This window comes from Paraphaeosphaeria sporulosa, assembly GCF_001642045.1.
Source record: "Paraphaeosphaeria sporulosa strain AP3s5-JAC2a unplaced genomic scaffold CC84scaffold_12, whole genome shotgun sequence".
NCBI lineage: Eukaryota > Fungi > Ascomycota > Dothideomycetes > Pleosporales > Didymosphaeriaceae > Paraphaeosphaeria > Paraphaeosphaeria sporulosa.
In genome coordinates this window covers 502,592-525,640 of record NW_017253371.1, presented here as the reverse complement: position 1 = coordinate 525,640, position 23,049 = coordinate 502,592, and the positions used below count along the sequence as shown (strand labels likewise).

The window sequence follows — 23,049 nt, the reverse complement described above, 5'->3', positions numbered from 1 at the left end:
TGCCCACCCAGTATCCCTCACGCCTCGCCTCTGACCTTCGAGCCTACGCATGAAGTCATTCTCGATCCCCCGCTAACCCAACGAACGTATCGTGATTCCCCGGCCTTTACAACCGTAGTCCAAAGTCAACTCCACCGACCACCCTCCCCCAACCAATCAGATCCCGCCCATCCACCACTCCACCGCTCCGTCCTGAACAAGCGTGACAAAGTTAACTGCATAATGACGCCTTGTAGAGGTGCTGTGAGACCGTGAATGAACATGTGAACAAGCCCTCAACTGCCTAGGTCTTATGTGACATTGGGACTAACAACGCTCTAAAGCAATGTAACAAAACCGCTCAGTCCATCTTTCATCAGATCGACGACTCGAAAATACAGCACTCCTACAGCCGCAAAACGCTATCCCGGCCCCAGTCCAGCCCACGCTTCTGCGGCTCCCCCGTCGGCGGGTTCTCCGCCCTTGGCACGCCCGGAGCCCCAACAACAGCACCACCCAGCCCCTCCAATCCCCTCAGTCACTCGGCTTCAGCGTACCTTTTCACTTGAACAATACTACAATTACTATCTTCTTCCTCCCCTCTCCCGCGAACACAGCCAATATACAAATGACCCTTCTTCTACTCAATCATGAAGCGAAGCCCAAAGCCAAATCATCCCAAAGAGCCGTCCAATACACCATTCGGTCAAACACCTCCAACGCCCATGCATGAGTTAAAGATACTAAGAAAAGCCCGAAAGCATCACATCATGCTCTTCAGCAATGCGAAAGAAAGAACGACGGGACCGCCCACGCCTACGACTCGACACGGCGCTCATCAGTGCGGTAGGTTGTGGTAGTGGTGGTACAGCAACGCACGGTACGCCCTCACGAAAACCACCCGCATACTCCTTGTCGCAGAAAGTAGCACCAGGAACCGCCGCATGCAAGGTCCGACTGGAAGCAAGCAGGAAACAAAATGCACGCAACAGGTCCCCGACTAGAGATAACAAGGTCGTTGGGTTCGACTCTACCTCACACCAGCGACAGCAGCGTCCCCGACAAACTGCGATGCAGTGCGCCCGCAATCGTCCACACCCTCTTCGTTGGCACCGGACGCTCAGGTAAGGGTCCTTGGTCCCCCTAGAACCGCTCCCTAGGTCCGTTGCCGTGGTTCTCGAACAGGTCATCCAGATACGCGCTTGGTGCACGTCCTCCGGTCGTCGATCCGCCCGGTACATTGAGAGAGAGTTGACTTGCGCTTCCATGGTCGTTGCCATATACACCTGCTCTTCCTGAGGGTGATCCAAGGGTTGCGACACTGTTCCGGTTGTATATGGACAAGCCGTCGCGAGAAGGTGGTGCACGGTCGTAACCCCGCGATGGAGGAAGCGATGGGGACTGCGGAGGCGAGATACCTGAACGAGAACTGAAACGATTTCCTGGCATGGCCAAAGAGTGCGTGGACAGATGCGATCCGGCACCGCCAACATGGGTCACGGGCGAGCCTTGCGCAGCCTGTGCGTTACCAGCAGCGTAGTAGCCTGCTGGCAAGTATTGTGACGACCGGTTTGCAACAGAGTCGCGCAGGCCAGTGCTGCCACCAGCAGTAGGAGAAAAGAATAGGGAGTTCGACTTGGGAGGTGTGCTTGTGGCATTGTTCGCGAAGGGCTTGGGGGGCCTCGATGTTCCCGTTGGTGCAGCTGAGAGGTGATCGAGGGACATGGTAGAGCTTGCGCCGACAACATTGTACATCCCCCGTTTCCTGCCGCCAGGAAAAGCTGACTGGTCCTTGAGATCGGCAAGGTTTTGAGCCAACGCAGCGCGCTTGACAGAACGGTGCAGCGACCATGCTACAAGGCCTCGCCAGACGAGCACACCCAACCCAAAGAAGGCCAAGATGGCGCCTACACATATGAAGACGGTACCGTCTGGCAGATCAGACTTTTGCATGAAAGCTGCCCCGGCGGTATCTGGCACTCCCACGACGGGTATGCCGACACCTGCCTGCGAGGGGAGAAGAGATAGAAAGTTGCCTGCGCCACCCTGTGTTTGCGTGGCATCTGCAGATGTGCTGGTAGTGACGGGCAGTGTGGAGACGAAGTTGCCGGAGTTGGAGGACCCTGTGTCGGTCGATTTGGGTGCAGCAGTCGTGGACTCGGCTTGATCCGTGGACTTGTCTTCCGTCTTCGAAGGCGCATTAGTTGTTTTCGCCGCGTCTGTTGTCTGCGCGGCTGCACTTGTCTGTGTCTCCTTGTCGGTTGCCTGGGTGGCGCTCGGCTGGTTCGTCGTCTTGCTATCCTGGTTGTTCTGCGCAAGGACTACTGGTGCGGCAAGGGCGAGCACGCCCGCGAGGCGTATGGAAATTCGCATGGCGGCGAGTTGTGTCCGGTATGGAGGGGCGAACGAAGGAGAAGGCGTCGGTGGACGCTGGCGGAGGGCCGCACGATCAGGGGCGCGGTTCGGCTGATGGGTGCTGTCTCAGGATGCCGTCGTGGCTAAGGGGCGGAGGCGCGGGAAGGAACTTGTTGTTGTCGATTGACGACGGTTGCTTTGGTAAACGAATGACGGGATAGCGAGAGGCGGAGAAGAGGACCCTTCCGGGAACTGGTGGTCGAGGGTTCAGGGAGGCGTGTGGGTGACGCTGGAGCCCGCAGGGAAGAGGATGCCTGAGCGCGGGTCCAGCAAATTGGCACTAGGGGGTTGGCGAACGTGGAGCAATGACTCGGGCTGGGAGGATTGGCAGCGAGGGAACTGCGGTATTAGCATGCGAATGTAACGATTCGGATGTGCACACTGTGCGGGAGCGACGGCGCGGCACGTTGCGTGAACGATGCAGGGCTCAGCTGTGCGTGCTCGTGGCCTGTATGAGGCTTCTTGTGTTGCCAGAGCCCGGAATGCGCCGCGTGACGCTAGGCCATCGTCCCAAAATAGCAGGGATGAGTTGCGAACTCTTGGCGAACAACTTTGAAGCTTCCAAAAAGTTTATCGATAGTCGACGCAGTTGCGCCCACGATACATCCACACATCCCGCCGCCATGGGTGTCGCAAAGAAGACGCGCAAGTTTGCGCAGATGAAGCGCGTGATTGGTGCGTGCTTCGCACACCAGCCTCTGACCGTTGCTAACACGCGCAGGCCAACGAGATGCCCGACTGTATGCGCCCGCGCCCCGGATCTGCCCTGCTCAGATGCCCCCTCGTCGGCCGATGCCGCAGTTGCTGCGCTTTTGTTCCTCCGGCTGACGATACTGCAGGAAGAAGAACCAGATGTCGGGCGAGCTAGAAGCCAAGAAGAAAGCCGACACCGAAAAGGCCAAGCGAGAGATCCCCCAGGCTCCTTCCTCCATGTTCTTCATGGCCGTGAGTGCATACCGCACGCCCAAGATTCCCCCGATCTGACAGTTCGCAGAATGAGGCGCTTGGCCCGCCATACCGGGTGCTCATTGACACCAACTTCCTCTCCCACACCGTGCGCGGGAAGCTAGAGCTTCAGAAGTCTCTCATGGATTTACTCTACGCAAAAGCTACGCCCATCATCTCGTCGTGCGTCATGGCGGAGTTGGAGAAACTGGGACCCAAGTACCGGATCGCACTGCGCATTGCGCGAGACGAAAGATGGGAGCGGATAAAATGCGACCACAAGGGAACTTATGCAGACGACTGCATCGTTGATATGGTCACGAAGCACAGGATATATCTGGTTGGCACAAATGGTACATGCTGTCTTGCTACAAAAGTGCTTTTCGGACATCATACTGACCAGCAATTGCAGATCGCGATCTAAAACGAAGAATCCGCAAGATCCCCGGTGTCCCGATCGTCAGCGTTGCAAAGGGCAAATACGTTATCGAGAGGCTGCCCGATAACCCTGATAGCAAGTAGACACGTTGGATGGAAGACAACACAGGATAGGCGCACAGAGGCGGGACTTTGGCTCGGCTTCGTATGCATAGCGATGGCGTTATCACGGTTGGCGGACCTCGCCCAAGGAAAACAAATCTGCATTATAGAAGCATTCTCCACGTATTGGGACTGCGTATGGTTCATATGGTCGAATGCAATGTTAGCTTTCTAACATGAAGCCTTGTTCATCTCCTTCCGGTCAACACATCTAATGGCACTGGCCCTTGAACTTTGCCTTGCTGCCTAGCGGTGCCTATGACAGCTCCTGGCGATTGCTGCTGCCAAATTGCCGTTTTTGGATGGTGTTGGGTACCAGACTGAGATGCTACCCTTTAGTGTTTTGATTGAATCGCAAGTGGCGTGCTGTGATCCGGTGAAATCATGGAGCTAACCATGCAACACACCAAAAAGCCCCCAGTCGACATGAGACTCTTTGTTCTACCGCTCAAGATGAAGAGCCTGAAGTAACCGCAACTGGACGTCGGGCCTTGTTTCTTTCGTGTGAGAGCCGCACATTGCGCACATCATCAAGCTTCACCGGAACTGAGAAGCTATCTCTCGAAGAGGGATTTCGTAGACACAGATATATTCACGAGCGGTATACTATCTGGTGCTAGCAGTGTCAGCTCGTGTAGCCCTGGCTTGAGCCTCACAGAGCGACATGGTAGATCGAGCTCAGCTGGCAGCTTGGCCGAGTAATCGTATCCCGCTAACATTACGGTGGCATGTATGATCGCGGAATGTTTGTAGTGATGCACTCGATTCTCTGTCGCGATGAGCCACAATGAGTATAACAAGACGTCTCTCCCATTTGTCGGTGTGCATCGCTTCGATAGTGCAGCAAAAGATCGCTCGCCAAAGCCTGGCTGTCTGGGGTGCAGCAGTTCGTTGCCTTGTTTGTGGCGTAGGCGAATCGTTCAGAGGCTCTAAACCCCATTTTGAGGCCGGTGTGCATAGTTTCGGTGAGTCCCTGCATCCGGGGCTGTGCGATGACCTCACGCTAGACCACGAACCCACCAATATCCACAACCCAACGCTTTTCGATGGCAATACAACCTTGAAAGAAACATCGACATTGCAGACTGCAGTTAGATCTCGTCAAACTGAAGAAACCCACACCACTGGTCCACGAAAGCACATGGCCGTCCTTGCCGCCATTCTTCCGCTCGTTTCTCAGAGCTCAGCACTTGCACTCGTGCTCTACCGGCTAGCTGCAGTAGATGCTTACGCCGCCAAAGAGCTTTTAAGGGCTGCGAAAGCGATTTCGAATTTGGCGCTGATAGTGAAGGAAGTCGGGACAATAATAAAAGAGGATGATCGATTACCATCGGCCGAAGTATGTATGCTTTTCGTGATGCACGCCACTTGATTCTAACGCGACACGTAGGCTTTCGAAACTATCGAGGATATTCTGGACCAAACTTCGACCATTTTCAACGAAATAGATCTTCTGGTATCAGGCCAGGATGCACAAAGAAAGAGACGATCGTATGATGAGCACCAGGATGGAAATCAAGCGCCCACGCTCACCCCGCAAATGTTGGCGAGGTTACACTACCTCGATGCTCATCTGGATTCGCTGAGGACTACGTTGTCAGTGATGCTGCAGACTTTGTATACAGCACAGAGTATTATGTGGGCACGGTACGAATCCATTCTGTTTCACTGACTGCGACAATTTCTGACAGTCGCGCAGAGTCAGACCCACAGTCTCACCGAGGCAGTGCGCCACCGCAGTGGCAAATGAGAAGCAACAACTAGAGACACTCATCATCGACCAGCAAATCTCAATACTGCAGGCATCAAAACTATATGAACGGGCGCGGCCAGATGCGCGGTTGCTGATGGAAAATGACAGCTCTTTGAGCTTGAGTATCGTCGACGAAAATGCACCTAGTCCGGCAAGCTTGGCCAGATATCAGGACAAGTTCATCGCCACTCTAGACACTCAAAGTTCCGACGAACAGCAGTGGCTGGCGTCAGTATGTGGTATCTCAAAATCGCAACTAGACCGCTTGTTGGATAGGTGGACCAGGCTGCACCAGTTCGAGGAAGAACTACTTGACGCGGAACGTAAAGTTCAAGCAAAGAAACGAGAAACCCAACAGCCATTCGTCGAATCAGATAGTGAGGACGATATAAACCCGCTGCCAAAATTCGGTAGCAGTGGCGTTGGTCTGGACTCCCATGTTCCTCACAGACCGGACGCAATCCCGCCTCTGTTCACAGAGTCGTCTTCGCTACAAACCCCAAAGTCAACAACGCATCAAAATTGTACAGTGCCCGCATCCCCCCGATCGAGTATTTCCACCCTACCCGTGGAAGCAGCGGCAGCTGTTGAAGCAAAAGACAAGGACGTCGGACTAGACCTGGAGATCCCCTGGACACTACGCACGCGCAGATACTACTGGAAATATGTTGACGGCAAAGTCCAAGAATCCAACACGGACGCACCCTCCTCGGAAGCATTTGCCCACCGCCACAGCTGGACTGAAGTACAAGCATCCTGGGTCTGCAAGGAAGCGCTTCAAGAATCAGGCTACTCCCACACCCAAGTACAGAAAGAGATACCGGATGGGAGACGCACCAAGTTCGAGACGTGGTTCTGCATAGACCAGCCTCTGACCTTCGACCAAGTCCAGCACCTCGTTGAGCGAACGGTAGAACTCTACCGCAAGACGCAGCCACCGTCACCGCCACTCGTCAGAGAGCGTACACGGCGGACGTCTTTCGAACGTCGGACCCAGGGCTACGTACCTCCGGACGCAAGCAACGACCGCGACCGCACGCCGATCCCACCTCAAGCGCGACCGCCACCCCTCGAGCGCTCTACAACCGCATACCATATCTCGCAGCCCCCACCCCTCGACCGAGCCCTCTCAATGCCCGGCCAAGCAGCCCCCTCCTACCCTCCAAACCCCCGCTCCAGCAACATCCACCTCCCACCCCCATCCCCGCGAACCAGTAACCCGCAGATTCCACCCCCTCAAGCAACACCTATACCCATCCCTCCCCACCCCAGCACAAATCCGTCCTTCCTTGCACCCTCTCCCCGCTCAACACGCAGCTTTGTGCCACCAACGCCATACCAACCGCCTCCCCCTCCGCCCCGCCATCTTCAGCCCCCGATGTCGACGTACGGACAATCACCCCTCCGCGCATCGCTGGATGGCGCGCGGTATGAGCACTATTCCAGCACGTCTGGGGCTTCGGACAGCGAGAGCGTCACGAGGAGTCGGAAGAGGGATGGGAGTCGGCGGCGGCGGCGGGGGTCGGATGAGAGGCGGAGGAAGAAAGGACATGGGCATGGGAAGGCGGGGGCGTTGATGGGGGTAGCGGGGTTGACGGCGTTATTGGATGGGTTGGTGGGGATCTGAGGGAATTTGGCAGAATGGAGGGTTGGATACGTTTTATGATGAGTATGAGTTCGAACAGACACGGCATATGATGTGTTGCGATTAAGGAGATACCTTTTTTTTTTGGAACCGCACAGATTTTACAAATTATGGGTGCGTGTGATTGCCCAGAGAGGAGCAACCCGTCCGGGCAGGCAGATTGTCTCATCACTTCATATATAGAGCTATGAAGAAACAAGCGCAGATATACACTGCAGTTGTACTTGTTCATGGGTTGTGAGCTACGTGACTTGATTCCAACATACTAACGTGTAGACAAAACGGACTATCAAGGCCTTTCTAGATATTATTCAGTATACTCTCACACCTTCCCGATAGGACATCGGCCATTGCTGTGGGGATTGAAGTATTTGACTGGAGAGGAGGTTGTTGAGGCGCCAGAGCAATGGGATGCGGGTGAGCGCAACGTGTATCGACGTACCATCGACTTCGAGTACATCCGGACAATAATGAAGCGGGCACTGTCTCAATCCCCGGACCTAGTCCATCATGGTTGATATTGAGTGCCCAGACCATTTGCATTATGCCGTGGTCGTCTTGCGGCACTCATAGGTAGTCGACTCTCATTGGTTATACGCTCTTAGCGCGCACTTTGGGCCACCATCCACCTCCGGAAGGAAGTACATACCGATCTCCTTCAACAATCATTTGCCGCCCCGGTGTTCTTGTCAATATGGGCAACGTTCTGCTGCATTCTCCCTCATCCACCGATTCGTCTTTCTCTGGGATTCCACGCATGCTGAGAAGATAATGTGCATTGGCAGCTGCATGGCCTGGTGTCAGTGGGCATTGTTTGCTCCCGCCGCAGATGCATTCTCGAACCCGAGAGCTCATCCGGCCTGTCCGAAACGACACACCTGTTTGTGGCGCGAGGAGAGATGTCGAAGAGAACGCACGGAGGCCTTGGTGCAGCTTCGATTGCTAGAACGCACTGGCTTGTACACCAGCCGTCTTATGCACCCGCAGCCGTCTTCGGGAAGCGACAGCGACTGCTGCACTGTTGTCCAAAATCCCCAAATCCATTACCGCTGATGCCGCCACATACGAAGAAGGTCATCGGATAAGGCAGAAGGGAGCAAGTCCTTGACTGAAATCCATTCGAACTCCAGATTGTCTTGAATGCATCATTCGGGTATGAGAGTCTACGCATGCCTGGTTCGTATCGCTCGCAATCTGCACAAAATGCTCTGATACATGCACTAGGGTGAACTTTTTACCGTGTCCAGATGCATGGAATAGAGTATTGAGCTGTAGCAAAGCTACAGACTCGCTCTCGCGTCATGTATAGCCTGACCGATGTACGCAACATCGAGAGCACCGCATGTGCTATCGAAACCAAGGTGACACGGTAACGCTGGTGCCTGTAGACCCCTGTCAGCGAGTCAGATATCTCCGTGCACGATTTCAGTCCAGTGTCGCCTAAACATGCCTATAGTAGGGAATACATGCAACTAGTCGCCTTGATGAACGGGACCTAGTGCTGTCATTCCAGGACTGTGGGTTTTCTGTCACCAGCATACCTGATGTTCCAGTGCACGAGGGACACATCAACGCAGTGGAGAACGATTCGACTTTAAAGCTGCCAAATCCATAGGATGCAACCTCTACACGTTTGCAAGCTGGCAGGGGTTGTGGAAGGGGTGGTTTGCTGCCTGTACTAGTAAAGCCATATCCGGAAAGAGTAGCCTGATAATGCGCGAATCGCGTGGGAATCTAATCGATCTGAAGAAGTCCTCGCTCATGGGAAGGATTCTTCCAGTGTTGATCAGATGTGCCTGCTTTATTCACCCTATCACAGAGCCGCAACAGCGAAACACCCGCTCTAGAGAAAGTCACACGGCGAATACTTGAAGCACTTAGACCCTTCACTTCTGCTCTTTGTTACGCTTGTAAAGCAAAAGTCACATCCACTCACCGGAACACTTTCCCCCGAAGCCGGGGTGTTATGCAGGCCTTCGGACGCACTTATCATCCCGATTGCGCTCCTTTGAGCTACCGTTAGGCGCCCTTCAGCAGGCCCAGCCACAGATCCTATGCAAGACATTCGATTGCGCTGTGAAAGCCCGGGAGACTGACGGGGTTCTGGGGTAAAGCTCCAGCCAACACACTGGTCCTCTTTCAGGGCGACATGGAGGTGATAGCACGAACGTTTCACGTTGCCCCATACTTCGCCCTTCAGCGTTTGCTCCGATTCCATGCGCCATTCACGGCTTCCACAGAGCGGTTGTATGTTTGGAACATGCAGCTTTTGTCCATAGCTTTTGAATATTCCTCGGCGATGCGTCTTTGCTCCTTTATGCGTCGTCTCACGGCTGTGGCATCTGAATGCTCGCTCAACTATTAGCATTGCACAGGCTTGAGGCGGAGCGCAGCTCGGATCGCACGCCTTATATTCTGACTTCCGCGATTTGACCATGCGTCCGCAAACAAACAACCTAGCGATCAGGCGGTCGCCTGCAGCCTGCAGCCTGCAGAAGGGGGCCAAATTTGGCCAGTCATGTTTGCATACTTATGGTGTGGCCGCAATGTCCTATTGCATAATGCTTTTGCTTGTAATGCTGGGCTATCACTAGTATACACCGACCTAGTGCCAGGTGGCTAGGACTGCGAAGCCTGCTCAACCACAAGCAGGATGCTGCAGGTACGGCACATCAAATTTCATTTGTGCGATGAACCGTCTCGCCCTGCGCAGACCTACTTCCGTTTGAAATACAGTGTGACTAGGATTCTGAGCTAGCACGACCTGCAGCCTCCCGCCTGCATACCACATACGCCTGCTGACGAGATCTGCAACGCAACCCGCTGAATGCATCTCTATACATTTCTCCCCTCCACGTATCAATACCTGTGCTCATAATCTCACGTCTTTTCTATAAACTATTCGAGCAACGGGTTCAACATTCTTCATCTGGTCGCGCTGCTCAGCGGCTCCCAGGGACAACTGGCACTTATAGTGTCCACTTCGTTGGCGATAACGGTTAACGATTAAGTACCCGGGCATTGGTTAGCTACTGTTTCAACCTTGGGTGCGACATCATGTCTCTCCGACAATGCTTGAACTAAGACATGATGCAGTTTGCAAGCAATATGGAGTTCGAGCATGCATACCGATACGGATCGTATGCTAGTACTGGGTACCCACTACAACATTATCAGCTCAATGGACGAGACCCGACGTTCCCAATGCCTAATGGCGCAAGGATAAATCGGCGAGTGTGCCCAGTGCGAGGTCCGATTGGCGGCGCGAGACTACACATTCGCGGAGATGACAATGAGACTGGACCGTCGAGGCGCCGTGTTGCTGTCGCGGTGAGCTATGCAATATTGAGCTGGCGGTTGCTGCGAGATCGCTGGGTGAGATCAAACAAGGACTGACATTAGTAGTGTGCTCGGTGTAGAAAGCGGAAGATCCGCTGCAGCGGCGATCCTGGAGACGGCACCGGTTGTCACAATTGCACCTCAGCCGGAGTGGATCCATCGCACTGCCAGTTTCATCGCGTAAGCTTTTATCCAAAGGGGGACATCTTCATTAGTTGACCGTCTACAGGTTGGCTCGGGTGAGGCCGCAAGCATGATTGATCTTCACAACTTCAACCAGATCGCAGACACCCACCAGACAATGATGCAACTCTACAATCCCCCGTCGAGCCCCGTTCGATCGCGACCTTTGACATATCCTTCCGGAATAGACAACAAGTCTATCATGCCTCAGGCCTGGTACAGCTCTCCATTTAATTCCGAAGAGACCTCCCCAGTGGAGAACTATGGTTTAGATCAGTCCTCTGCATACCTTCCGACGCAACAGGCATACAACGGCGGTTATGATTGGAGCACCGATGCCAAGCCTGCTACAAACAGTTACCTGGGTCCCGACTCTACTACGTACCGTGGTCTACCATACGCGCAGCACAACATCCGGAACGTTGCGAGCTCTGATGCACTCTCTCACAGTATGACGTCGCTTCAACTCACACTGCCCGAGAGGCCGCATACACGTTCCGGTCTTCCGGTTTCACAGAGACCCCATTTGCCAATCCCGCAACCGTCACCTGCGCAAACAACCCGCAACGTTGTTGACCAACTGCAAGATCGACGCCTACGCTCCGTCCAAGCGATGGGAGGATCTTCTCTTAGCAACGGAGGTTTTGTGAAGCCTCCTCTTCCCTTCAGCAGCGACACAGATGTTCATGGCACAACCACAGTAGAAGTACTCTCAACTCAGATTACCTCATCTGCCCCAGCATCTACCACGGACACTTTATCTTGCTTTGCCAACACTACCACGAGTACTGAGGCAATTCCAGTCACTCCGGCTCCCCAATTCGACTTCAGCACTTCGCCGCTTTTCGATGCTATGCCAGCACCTGCTCAGCCAGCATATTCCAACTTTCGCGACAGTCAAGACTACAAGGCTTTGACTACATCACCAACCAAAGATATGATTTCGATGGCTCGACAGCTGTCGCGCAACAATCTCTATAGTGTTGCAAGTGCTTCCAGCTCGAAGAATGCTTCGGGTGCCAGTGACTCGATGCTGGTCAGCGGCCATCGATATACGCCGTTGAGCCAGACCCAAAACCACCCTCAGCACCAAGAATCTTCCAAATCCGCGTCAAACAATACCGCATTCCCTGTGCATCGCAGCGTTCCTGCGACTTTCAACAGAACTTATTGATTTCTCAGTAAGTCTGCTTGCTATTGTATCTCGAGCGCCGCAGTGTCCCTCAATGCCGGAGACCCAGGCAACAACCTAGGTAACGCGTGGAGGGGCAACCGTCAACCTTTTTCACTGCATCTATATCCTTCTCGAGACTTTTCAAAGCTTGGAGTCACTTACGGCCGAGGATCTCGATTGTGTGCACACTATATCTCGCCGCGTTTGTTTCATGGCATTAGTAAAAGCATTTGGCGGCGTACCGATCTGATCTGGAGCGGACACACTGCGAAGATTCGCATCTATTGAAAGACTCATTACTAGATCCACATGGCTCGGCGTCAGTTTTTGGACTTCTTCTCATCACCACCAAATAGCGTCATCGCCATTGGCTTTGATATTCGATTTCGCATTGTATTTCCCCGCTTTTACTGTTATTCAACCGACCTCCCACTTTCACTACCTTCTGAACACGGTTCTGGACTGGTGTATCCGGGCTCTCGAAGCGCATGAAATATTTGCTCTATCTACCGCTCTGCTAAGTTGCATTAATGTTCTTACGGTTATTATATATCGGTATCATGTCCACCTCCGTCCTCTGTACAGCTAGGAACACTGTTTACACCCTAACATCTGCTTCCGACGGCAAGTTTTTACATTTTCGGAAGGCCAACACACTCGCTCCACCCGACTGCGTAGATCGCTCATGTACCACCGCACTCATGTATGGATAGGAAGGCACTTTACGGAAGACTTGGAGCGGCATGCGCCAACCTGGGGCACCATCTCGTACATTACAGATTCATAATGAAACCCTCAGAAGCAACGTTCTCACATCCACTCGGGACGTCCAAACAGCCTTTGCCCACGCTCCAGCCTGACCCACAACCAACGTGCCACAGGAAAATCCCTCACAGAGAGTATGCCCAGCGACCACGCACGCACGCACGCACGCTTCCCAATCCAGCCACCGCTCACCCCAGACCGCATGTTTCAAACGCACAGATCGATATAGGCATGCACCCCTTCTGCTTGAAGATGCTCGTGCATGTCCGTCTATCTGACCCACCTGCCTTCTCCTCGCCTCCCGTCCGGACCCACACTGCCAGCAGTCTCCACTGTGCATGGCAGCGACCAGTTGCCTTCTGTGCGTGACGCGTGCAAGGATCATCCAGGATGTGATGGTGCATCTGCAGGTGTGGCAACTTCAGGGCCGCAGACGCGCAGCACAGGTGGGGCGTGGGGGGATTGTGCGACGGCGTGATCGCGGTTGTGTGACGTGGGCTGTGAGCGGTGAAGAGGGCCTGAGTTGGGGGAATTGGGGTGAAGTGAAGCGGATGACGTGTGATTGAAGTGATGAGGCGAGGGGGTATAAGGGAATTACCGTGGGGGCGGAAAGGACGGTGAAGGTGTGAGTGTGTGGGGGTTTCAGGAATGTCTGTCCAAAAGGGGTGTAGGTAATGCGGAGAGTTGGAACGAGAAGTGTTTGCTCGGCTTTCGCGCCACCATCCGGTGTGTGAGGGCACGTGTGTACTGTGCTAGTTTAGGGCTGGTTCTGTGATACCATGGTGGTCGATTGCTTGTTAAGGCAATGGCAAGTGCCGTGAATAAGTAATGTAGTTGCATGACAGTGTCTGCTCATGCTTATGGAGTGTGATACTATACATGGGAACCAAAAGAAGAGGCCAAGGCTCTTTTCATGATCAATTGCAAAGTCAGCGTAGTAATGGTCGTCACTACCAACTTCTTGAGGGCTTAGACGACTTCCGCGATGGTCTTTTGCGTGATCAGGTCTGTCGCATGAGAGAAGCCTTCTCATCCATCCGTGTAGAAAATCCTGGTCTTGGTTCAGCTTTTAGAGTTTTGGATACATGCTTCTGTCATAGTCTTCATTGTATCCAGCCAACTTCAACACTCCCTCAATCCTCTCCACGCAACCACTCCCTCATCCACGCCACCATCGCCCGTTTTGCCCTGACCATTGCCCTTCTCTCCCGCTCATCCTCCAAATTCCCTCTTGTAGCAAACGCATGCTCCACTCCATGAAAATACTGATAGTCATACGGCACGCCCTTCGTCGGGATAACCTCGTTCGCATACGCCTTCAGCTCGGGCGTGAACGCGGCGTCGATTTCCGGCGCGCAGATCTGCACCGGGACGCCGATAGTGTCAATCTCATCTCTCGTGAGCCAGGTCGGGTGGGCTGTGGAGATGCCTAGTATCTGATTAGAGGAGAGGCCGATTGATGAAGTGGGGACATACAGTCCACCAGGCCATTCAGGTTCTTGTCCCCGAGTCTGAACAGACTCCACCCGCCATAGCAGTACCCAATAACACCCACCTACCAATGTGCGCACGTCAGCAGATCCCTTCACCTCCCCTTCTCACCACCTTCTTCATACGTACATACCTTATCATACTTAGCCCTCAACGCCCTCGCGACACCCAGAATCTCCAGCCACCTTACATCCTTCGCATTCTGCTTGCTCCACTCCTCCAAATCAAATTCATTCCAGCGATTGGTATTAGCTATAATCGCGGGGTCGATGACTTGGCCGCCGAAGCTTTATCCACATCAGCAAACACGAGACCGGAAGCAGAATGGTGAAACAGGATAAGGCGACGCACAAGTCAGGCATGTACACCGTAGCCGGAGTCTCAGCAGCGTAAGCGTCACAGAGGAGCCTTGTGTTGGTGAAGGACCAGCCAAAGAGGTCTGTAGTCGTTAACTTAGTAGGAACGCGCTTGAAAGCTGACGATGGGAACACAAAGATGGTCGTGGGTAAAGGTTTGAGATCGCAAGGGCAACGTACCTGCTATGACTAGTATAGCGACCTTATTGCTGTCTCCCACAATGTAGGCGTTGTTGTCTGCGATCCTGCCTTCGCTACCTATGGGCGTGCCATCCCATTGGAAGCCGGAGATGCAGCATTCGGTCACCATTATTGCTGATGTCCTGGAAGTATTACTTGCAACGCCTACCAAAGTTCGATTGTGGATGAGGCCAAGTTTTCTTTAAAGGAATACACCCTGCAAAGCATGACGGAGTTCCGGTATGGACCTTGGTCAGCAGACGCATGCCTACGAAAACAAAGGAGCGCTAAAAAGGTTCCACACTGAATCATTGCCTCAAGGTCACTCGATTTCCATGAATGGGATGACAAAATTGATATAATTGGAAGCGTGTCGGCGTTTAGTGTCCATGGAGGCCCGCGTAGCACCGCGGACCTCCGAAATGTCCTTGCAGACTCGCAGTAGCTACCAACGCCTCATTCACGCATCTGTTTTGGGAACGAGAATCCAATAAGATCCTTTCAAAAAATTGTACCAGATGTATACGCATCGAAGTCGTACCGCATTATGCTCTCTATCGGTTTCTTCCATAGATGCAACCCTGCAACATTTCGAGCCCAAGAACGCCAACCCGTGGTATAGAAGCATGCAGACGCTGGAACGGAACAAACTAGACACCAACGCTAAGATCGGCTGTGAAATCCCTCTTGATGGACAGATCCTCGTAGTTTTCTTGGTTGATGATTTCGAGTCCTTTCTCGTTTGCCAAGTGCAAAAGACATATAAACCCGTAAGACGTCGAGATCTCATTGTACTTTTGTGGATGATACATGGGCTTGAGGTCTTTCAAGACCTGTGTGAACTTGAGTGAGCCGTCCACAGCTTTCGAGGCAGTATCGTCCATTGCATCTTTGGAAGGTGGTGCTTCAATCTGCTGTCTGTTAGTTCGTGACTTGCGCATGCGATGATGAGTTGAGCGTACCTTTTCCAAGCCCATACCAGTCCATAAGTTGTCCTTCAGTAGTCGGACGTCTACGTTCTTCGCTTTCCGCGCATAGTTCAACATTATCGGACGAGTTCTTCCGATTCCAGTGACCAGCTGTGTTCCGAACGCGCCCTCTTCGGTGGGTGGAGGCATAGATGACATGGGCACCATGTTGTCACTAGGTGGCGGCGAGAAATGATCCCGCGCATCAGCAAACGTTTCACCATCATCATCCATTCCGCCAACCATTGGCAACGGGCCATCCTCGAAGAAATTGGCATCGTAGTCGTTTTGCGGTGCAAGCTCCTCGTCTTCCGCTGCTCTTTCGTCTGCCAAAGCTGCCCATTGCGCGGCATCAGGCTCGTCGTTGGCGGTTGCACTTGGCCTGTCTCCATAGGTCGGTCGGTTGACTCTCCGGGCGCCTAGTCGAACGTTTGGCTTCAAGAAGAGTCTTAGCAATTGTCGGGAGTTGAAGTGTTTGTCATCTGGCGCTAGGTTTCGTGTCTTTGACTTCCACTGCGATTTAGGCAGCATGATGCTGGCTGCTGATGGAGCCGGAGCATATAGCGCATTTGCCAGCTCCTGGCTCATCGGGGAGAAGAAATCGATCTTGAAAGGTTCTTTTTCTTTGCGCTTTGGAGGGGCAACGGTTTTGCCAGAATCCTTGACGCGACGAATGCGCCAGTGCTCAGGGCCAGCCCAGTTCTTCTTCAAAGCCTCATCAAAGTAGCTAAGGATGTTTTCCTGCTCTTGACCCGGTTTTTGGCCATGCGTCAAGGTGTAGGGATCATCCGCATTGAGTTCACCGTCGCCGGCTTCACCAACTTCTTCATCGCCTTCGGCCGCTTCGATGTTGTGGACACGTGCTTGTGGTTCGAGTGCAATCTGGTTGGCGTACAGCTCACCGCCCTCGCCGAACCCAACTTCTGGAGGTAGGTCGAAGCCAGCGCCGTCGTCATCACCGAAGTCTGGTGCATTATCGCCATCAAGGAACATACCAGACTGGTTAGCAGCTTCGTCGTCATCCTGGTGTTTTGGCTCTTCTTCTTCTTCTTCTTCTTCGATGGCCTTCAGAAACGGCAAGTTCGTTGATGCGTTGGGATCTCCAAGCTCAAAAGCTTTCATGGAAGGGCAGATGTCCTGGCCGTCTAACCGTGAGAGATCGGGGAAGTATTTGGCAGCCAAGCCCGAGATGTCGATGACGGCGTCCTCAGACGGCTCATCGACCTCTTCCTCGTCGTCTGCCTCTACTCCGAGCCCCTCCGGTGCCGGAGTTTCCCTTGATGGCTGTGTACCATCTTTTATGTCGTCGCTGCTGTCGAATACAATCCTGCCGTTGCTGTCGATGGACAAGTGGTTCAAGAGCAAGCCCTTGGCGCCACCTTCGTCGAAGTCTGCAGAGGCTTTCTTGAACAATGGGTCCACAGAGAGGTCGAGATCCATCTTCTTGATCTGGAGCTGTTCGAACGAGTCCGCCAGACTCGACTCCTTCGCGCGCGGTGCCCGTTTCTTCTTCTTTTTCTGGCCGTCTTCACCCTCCTCGCCGTCACCGTCCTCGTCCTCATCGCCTGAGCCCTCGGCATCGCCTCCTCGCTTTTTCTTGTTTCCGCTCTCGGCTAGACCGCTGAGCAACTTGCTGGTGTCCGTGTTTATGCTGTCAACTCTGCTCGTGTAGATCTTGACACAACCGTCCAGCGTGACACTCGCTTTCTGAAAACTGATCCCGTCGCCTTCCTTCAAAAGAGACATGTCGTGGAAGTAGTCGATCAGCGCATAGTTGAAGGCATTGTTCGCATTGATTTTCTGCCACCAGTCAGTCCCATCCGTGCCCAGCTAAAGATGCCTGCTGCTTACGTTGTCTGCCGCCAGCCTGATCCATTCGTCGAAGTTGGCCAGAAGAGGCACAGGACGCTTCATAGGCGTAATGGCGGTTCCGGTAACGTCAGGCATGTCAATGTCCTGGTCTATCGCGGGCGTGTGAGGGCTGTCTTGGGTCCCGAGCGACCGCCGGTTCCGCTTCGGCGTCGCAGAAGCCCGCATCGACTCTCTCCGAAGCTTATCATAGCGGCGTTTCGCTTTCTCTTGTTTGTCATCGTTCAGCGGTACTCTGCAAGCTGCGTTAGCCGTCTGCCTGCATGCCTCCGCCGAAAGCGGGCGCGTACTTTGTTGTGGACGAGCGCTGGGGCGTCTCGGCCGCGCTGTACACGGAGCTGGGGCGCGGCATCGTGGATGGCCGTCGTCGTGAGGGTGCGGGTGGTGTTGTTTACTTGGTTCCTCACTCACAAACACGCCGCGCGCCAAGACACCAGTCGCGCTCGTCGCGCCTTCCCCGCTGCCGCCACGCCGCGCACTTGCCACAGTGTGGCTTAGAGTGATGATGCGACGCAAGCTCCTGAAGCTTGATTCCCAAGCGTCGTGTGCCGTTGACGTTGAATGTGAATGCTGCGCGCGCCGTTCGCATGCCGTTTGCGCGTTGAATCTCCTACCGCCATCTCCCTACACTTATTATTATCCTGCCATCGTCCGCAATCCCATACAAGTCCCAGCGCACACGCGCCTCGGATACCCGCATCTTGCGACGGCATTATCGCCGCCTCAACCCACTGCGTATCGAGCCCTTATCGCCACAGAGGTCGTGTCGCAAAGCTGCAGCGAAACCAGCTACCGCGAGACTCGTAATAAAATGCGGTGGTCATGAGCCTCTTTACTGCTCCAGAGCAACTCACAATGCGCCGGCGCTCCCGCTACTCCGCGCGCCCATTTGCGCTCACGATATTGGCTGTCTCGGTCTTGGTGCTGCTGGCATGGGCCAAGAGTGGGCAGGAGGACAGTGCGAGGACAGAGTTCGGGCCCAGCGCTGGTTTTGTAAGAAGAGATATTGCAGTTCGAGATCAAGAATGTCGCCTGGTGCATCATGCAAAGGACAAGTGCGCATTTGTCCGAGAGAACTGCCCAGACGAAGAGGCGGGCATCTTCTCGTACCTCACGCTGTACTACTGCCGCCTCCCGCATGCGAAACCTGTCGCATTCACTATTCTCGTACTATGGCTTGCGCTCCTTTTCAGCACTATTGGTATCGCCGCGAGCGATTTCTTTTGCGTCAATCTGAGCACCATCGCCAATCTCCTGGGCATGAGCGAGAGCATGGCCGGAGTCACCTTCCTGGCGTTCGGTAACGGAAGTCCGGATGTCTTCTCCACATTCGCCGCCTTCAATACCAATTCCGCAAGTCTCGCAATCGGCGAATTGATAGGAGCGGCAGGATTCATTACTGCAGTCGTGGCAGGCTCGATGGCCCTAGTGCGGCCGTTCAAAGTTGCGAGACGAAGCTTTGTCCGAGACGTGAGCTTCTTCATCGTTGCCGCGACCTTCAGTATGGTCTTCATATGGGATGGGAAGTTGACCCTGTGGGAGTCATGCGTTATGGTCGGGTTTTATGTATTCTACGTGTGCTTCGTCATGGTATGGCATTGGTGGCTAGGGCGTCGGAAAGCTCGAAAGCTTAGAGCTGCCGCGATGCGGAGTCACTTTGTTGTGCCCGGTGGTGAAGAGGAAGAGATCCCTCAGGAGTACCACGACGAAGACGACGCCCCGGCAAGCGCAGGCCGACCAAGCTTACACCGAGGTGTGTCTGCTGATGACTTTGCGGCCCTTGAACGTGGTGATGATTCCAGTGACTCTCTGGAGGCAGACGAAAATGAAGAGATGCGCGAAAGATGGTTAGGGGAACTGAACGACAATATGCGTGTCAGCAGACCACAAGTCGGACGCAGGAGAAACACCCATACGCCTATCAGACCCAGTTTGGTTGGCGCACTCGAGTTTCGCGCGGTGCTGTCATCGCTACAAAAATCTAGGAACATACAGACGATCCCGCTTAATCTGCGGCGGTATTCTGACGACCCAACATATACCACTGCACAGCAGCAGGACCTCATCTCCGGACCCTCCGATCCTGCGCAGCGGCCCCCATACGACGTGGAGCAAGGTCCTACTGAACAAACTCCCGTAGTCACTCGACCTACCCTAGAGATACAGAGAAATTTACCCAACCGTATGAGGGCCGTGTCTGCTAATGATGTAGGCAATGCCCGTTTAGATCCTGACACACTTCGTCCTTGGGCGGTGCCCACCATCCATTTTGGACCGGCTTCGGTGGACAATACCTTTATTGAACAGAACGCCGCAGATCTCCAACCACCGCCATCGCCGGTTATATCGCTCTCACCACCAGCGTCCGAGTACGACTCGTCAGCAACAAGTGCTCAAGTTCCTACGCTAATCCCGAACCCGACACCTAATTTGCTAGCACCGCCAATCTGGGACGGCTCCGGATCGACAGCGCGTTCGACAAATACTACTCCGAGCCCATTATCATCACCTATTTTAGAGTCCACGGTGCCATCACGCCCACAGCCCAAACTTGTTCTGTCAGGTCCTGTCTCACCTCCGATCCCGTTTCCAGCATATACCGAGTATCCAGGCTCAGCTCATAGTTCCAGGGCTCCGAGCCTCCGTCTGCCCCCTCCGAGTGTGTCTGCTGCCTCTCTGTCATCGGACTATTTCGCGGATCACATAATGGAAGGCAGCGATCGAGCTAAAGTGCCTTGGTGGTGGCCATCTACTATACTGCCGCCACCGATCGTTCTTCTGTCGACTTTGTTTCCTACCCTATGGAATTGGAGGGACAAAAACGTATGGGACAAAATGCTTGGCGTGGTTGCAGCACCAAGCGTCTTCCTACTCACGATAACTTTGCCTGTAGTAGAGCAAGAGCAAAGAGACGATGCTGGGGGCTCAGATCCAATAACGGTGTCCAGTCTCAGTCTGCCCGATGCTCTTCTGACGCCCACACACCACCGCAGCATGGTCTCGGGACCGGACGTCGAGAACCCCTCAAACGAAAACCCTCGCAGAGATCACAGCGCGATTTCACTCGGTAAATCTGATCTTCGGGGCAGAAATGGGAGTGCTGGCACAACCCGCCAGCCACAACAAATTATTGCCACGGCCGAGAGTGGAATCATGCAGTCACCCGAGCAGCTCCCATCAGCATCACCCTCATCTGGCCCGAAGACGTGGAACCGATGGCTCGTGATTGTCCAGACCTTCACAGCGCCATTTTTCATCATTCTCATAGTGTGGGCGAATACGGAGCTCGAGTACCCGCGTGCGCTCATTCGCCCGACCCTGTGGTCTCTTCTCGTGTCACTCTGCACGTTGGCTTTTCTCTTAGCCACGACGACACCGACACGTCCACCGCAATGGCGTTCAGCGCTTTGCTTTCTAGGCTTCGCCGTGAGCATAGCGTGGATCAGTTCCATCGCCAACGAAGTGGTAGGGGTGCTCAAGACGCTGGGTGTCATACTGAACATGAGCGATGCTATTCTGGGATTGACCATTTTCGCGGTCGGGAACTCTCTAGGGGACTTTGTCGCTGACATCACGGTGGCGCGGCTTGGGTTTCCAGTCATGGCTCTCTCGGCGTGCTTCGGGGGCCCGATGCTGAACATTCTTCTCGGTATCGGTCTGAGCGGGTGCTGGATCATCCTCAAAGGCGGGCGACACCACCACGAAAAGCATCCAGACAGGCCTATGAAGTTCAAGCCCTACAACATCGACATCAGCACTACGCTGGTCATATCTGGGGGTACCTTACTGGTCACCCTGGTCGGGCTTCTGGTTGTGGTACCATGGAGACGGTGGAAGATGGACAAGACAATTGGCTGGGGACTGGTGGCGCTGTGGTGCATCAGCACAGTTGTCAACGTGGTCGTCGAGGTGTTGGGCGTCAGTAGCAGTGTACGTTGAGACGAGACCCTGACACTGTTTCATACGCGGACGGCTTGGGGTCGATCACAACGCTTGTCTGGATAGCTTGAATACAGCCCCGTTTTCAGTTCAGTGAGGCAGACGTTGAGCCGGTGAGCGGAGCGTGCCAATCCACGCCAGTGCAGCAGAGCGGGCGGCTTCGCGGCCGGAACATATGCATACAGGGCTATGGTAGGCCACGAAGACGTGGAGCTATGAATACGCGCCGCACACGTGGCCCCCGGGCTGCGCACACTTGATTAAAATTCCATGTTGGGCTGCATGGCGGAGGCTTCGAGGCTCCGCTGCTGCACGATGCGGCATTCATGCAGGTGTTTTGGGCTCAAGTGGCTGCTGGAGGCGGTAAGGCGCGGCCTGAGTGGGACTGGCGGACGAGCGTGGAGCAATGGGAGCGCACCACGTCTGAAGGGAACTGAAGGAACGGACGCCGTCGACAGGTTTTTTGGGTCGAGAATATGACTCCTCTGCTCAAGTTCCGGTGTGCAGCAATAAATAAGGGCAAATCGGGCAGGCACAATGCTCGCTCTTGCATACTCACCACGCCTCGTTGCCTGCACGCTTTCTGCCCGCCGGCTTCTCGACTCTCGCGCTCTCTGCCCCCGTGCATCCCCGTCCTTCGCCAGACTCCCTGCTATGTCCCATTCAGCCTCGAACTTGACGCATTGTTACTTGTTGATCCGCAGAGTTCGGCGCAGAAGGCTACTGTTTTCATGAGCACCAGCGCACCATTCCAGCCCACATCCCCATTCCACATATATCAATCAAACCATCTCCGTATCTCTCAACACCACGGCCCCCACTACCGTCCTGCACAACATCCTGCTGCCTGCGAGCGAGCCACTGAGCATCGCCGCCTGACTTGAGGACTGCCATTCTGCACGGCGCCTGTGTGTGCGACGGCCCCGCTTCTCGTAAGGGTGCGGCGTCCACTTGACATCGTGCCATACCACACTTGATCTGCAGCCTCGGATCGCGCATCGTCATCCTGCCTGGGTCCGGCTCCTGGCGGCCATCCATCTCACGCTGCCGTCCCTTGAGGCATCGTGTTAGTCGCTCGGGTTCTTATCGATTGCCTTGACCCCCGACTCCTGCTCGCCGCCACCAGCGACCCCAGCAGCCCCAGCGCAGTCATTGCATCCCCTCCTGGGCCTAGCTGCCGCGCCTCTCAGACAGATCCTCCCCGGCATCCCTCGCTCTCGGGCACCCAAAACGAGCGGCAAGGGAGTTTGGACCAGGATAGGCCCAGTCCACGCCTCAGTCGGCTCCTGCGACGAGATTTAGCCCGGCATCGAATCACACCCCTCAGCCTTACTGCAGCCCAGCCCGCAGCCTCCAGGCCTCTTCAAGACGGCTGCCACCCCCTCCCGAGCCAGCCTGCCTCTCCTCCAGCCCTCTCCGCCGCCTGCAGCCTCATCCCGACACGCTGCTGCTGCGCCGGACGGCCCTCCGCTCTGTTTACAAACACGGCGCACGCTTGCGCACCGCCG

The 23,049-nt window shown here is 54.5% G+C and overlaps 7 protein-coding genes across 7 annotated transcripts; 4 read left to right on the top strand and 3 right to left on the bottom strand.

The window, feature by feature from the left end:
• Positions 1-1,122: 1,122 nt before the first annotated feature.
• Positions 1,123-2,840, bottom strand: CC84DRAFT_1155324 (uncharacterized protein; the record flags this gene model as incomplete). Its single annotated transcript, XM_018176929.1, has 2 exons — positions 2,156-2,840; positions 1,123-2,053 (listed from the first exon to the last, which is right to left on the bottom strand). Exons 1-2 carry the CDS (start codon positions 2,350-2,352, stop codon positions 1,123-1,125), a joined length of 1,128 nt encoding a protein of 375 aa, XP_018030842.1. The 5' UTR covers positions 2,353-2,840.
• Positions 2,841-2,962: 122 nt separating this feature from the next.
• Positions 2,963-4,033, top strand: CC84DRAFT_1168573 (rRNA-processing protein-like protein FCF1). Its single transcript, XM_018179434.1, has 5 exons — positions 2,963-3,069; positions 3,116-3,134; positions 3,234-3,339; positions 3,389-3,692; positions 3,752-4,033. The coding sequence occupies exons 1-5, from the start codon at positions 3,018-3,020 to the stop codon at positions 3,859-3,861; spliced, it is 591 nt and encodes a 196-aa protein (XP_018030841.1). The 5' UTR covers positions 2,963-3,017; the 3' UTR covers positions 3,862-4,033.
• Positions 4,034-4,917: 884 nt separating this feature from the next.
• On the top strand, positions 4,918-7,259 carry CC84DRAFT_1155318 (uncharacterized protein; the record flags this gene model as incomplete). Its single annotated transcript, XM_018176928.1, has 3 exons — positions 4,918-5,218; positions 5,270-5,526; positions 5,579-7,259. The coding sequence occupies exons 1-3, from the start codon at positions 5,021-5,023 to the stop codon at positions 7,257-7,259; spliced, it is 2,136 nt and encodes a 711-aa protein (XP_018030840.1). The 5' UTR covers positions 4,918-5,020.
• A 3,610-nt stretch (positions 7,260-10,869) lies between these two features.
• CC84DRAFT_1221982 (uncharacterized protein) lies at positions 10,870-11,973 on the top strand (the record flags this gene model as incomplete). The annotated part of the gene is made up of 1 exon (XM_018183318.1): positions 10,870-11,973. The coding sequence occupies one exon, from the start codon at positions 10,870-10,872 to the stop codon at positions 11,971-11,973; it is 1,104 nt and encodes a 367-aa protein (XP_018030839.1).
• Positions 11,974-13,871: 1,898 nt separating this feature from the next.
• CC84DRAFT_1221981 (endo-1,3-1,4-beta-D-glucanase) lies at positions 13,872-14,895 on the bottom strand (the record flags this gene model as incomplete). The annotated part of the gene is made up of 5 exons (XM_018183317.1): positions 13,872-14,167; positions 14,215-14,293; positions 14,363-14,516; positions 14,581-14,668; positions 14,766-14,895. 5 exons carry the CDS (start codon positions 14,893-14,895, stop codon positions 13,872-13,874), a joined length of 747 nt encoding a protein of 248 aa, XP_018030838.1.
• A 319-nt stretch (positions 14,896-15,214) lies between these two features.
• CC84DRAFT_1155315 (barren) lies at positions 15,215-17,977 on the bottom strand. Its single transcript, XM_018176927.1, has 4 exons — positions 17,893-17,977; positions 17,585-17,837; positions 15,728-17,533; positions 15,215-15,676 (listed from the first exon to the last, which is right to left on the bottom strand). The coding sequence occupies exons 1-4, from the start codon at positions 17,952-17,954 to the stop codon at positions 15,416-15,418; spliced, it is 2,382 nt and encodes a 793-aa protein (XP_018030837.1). The 5' UTR covers positions 17,955-17,977; the 3' UTR covers positions 15,215-15,415.
• Positions 17,978-18,147: 170 nt separating this feature from the next.
• Positions 18,148-21,659, top strand: CC84DRAFT_1168569 (uncharacterized protein). The gene is made up of 2 exons (XM_018179433.1): positions 18,148-21,339; positions 21,390-21,659. The coding sequence occupies exons 1-2, from the start codon at positions 18,458-18,460 to the stop codon at positions 21,526-21,528; spliced, it is 3,021 nt and encodes a 1,006-aa protein (XP_018030836.1). The 5' UTR covers positions 18,148-18,457; the 3' UTR covers positions 21,529-21,659.
• Positions 21,660-23,049: the final 1,390 nt, after the last annotated feature.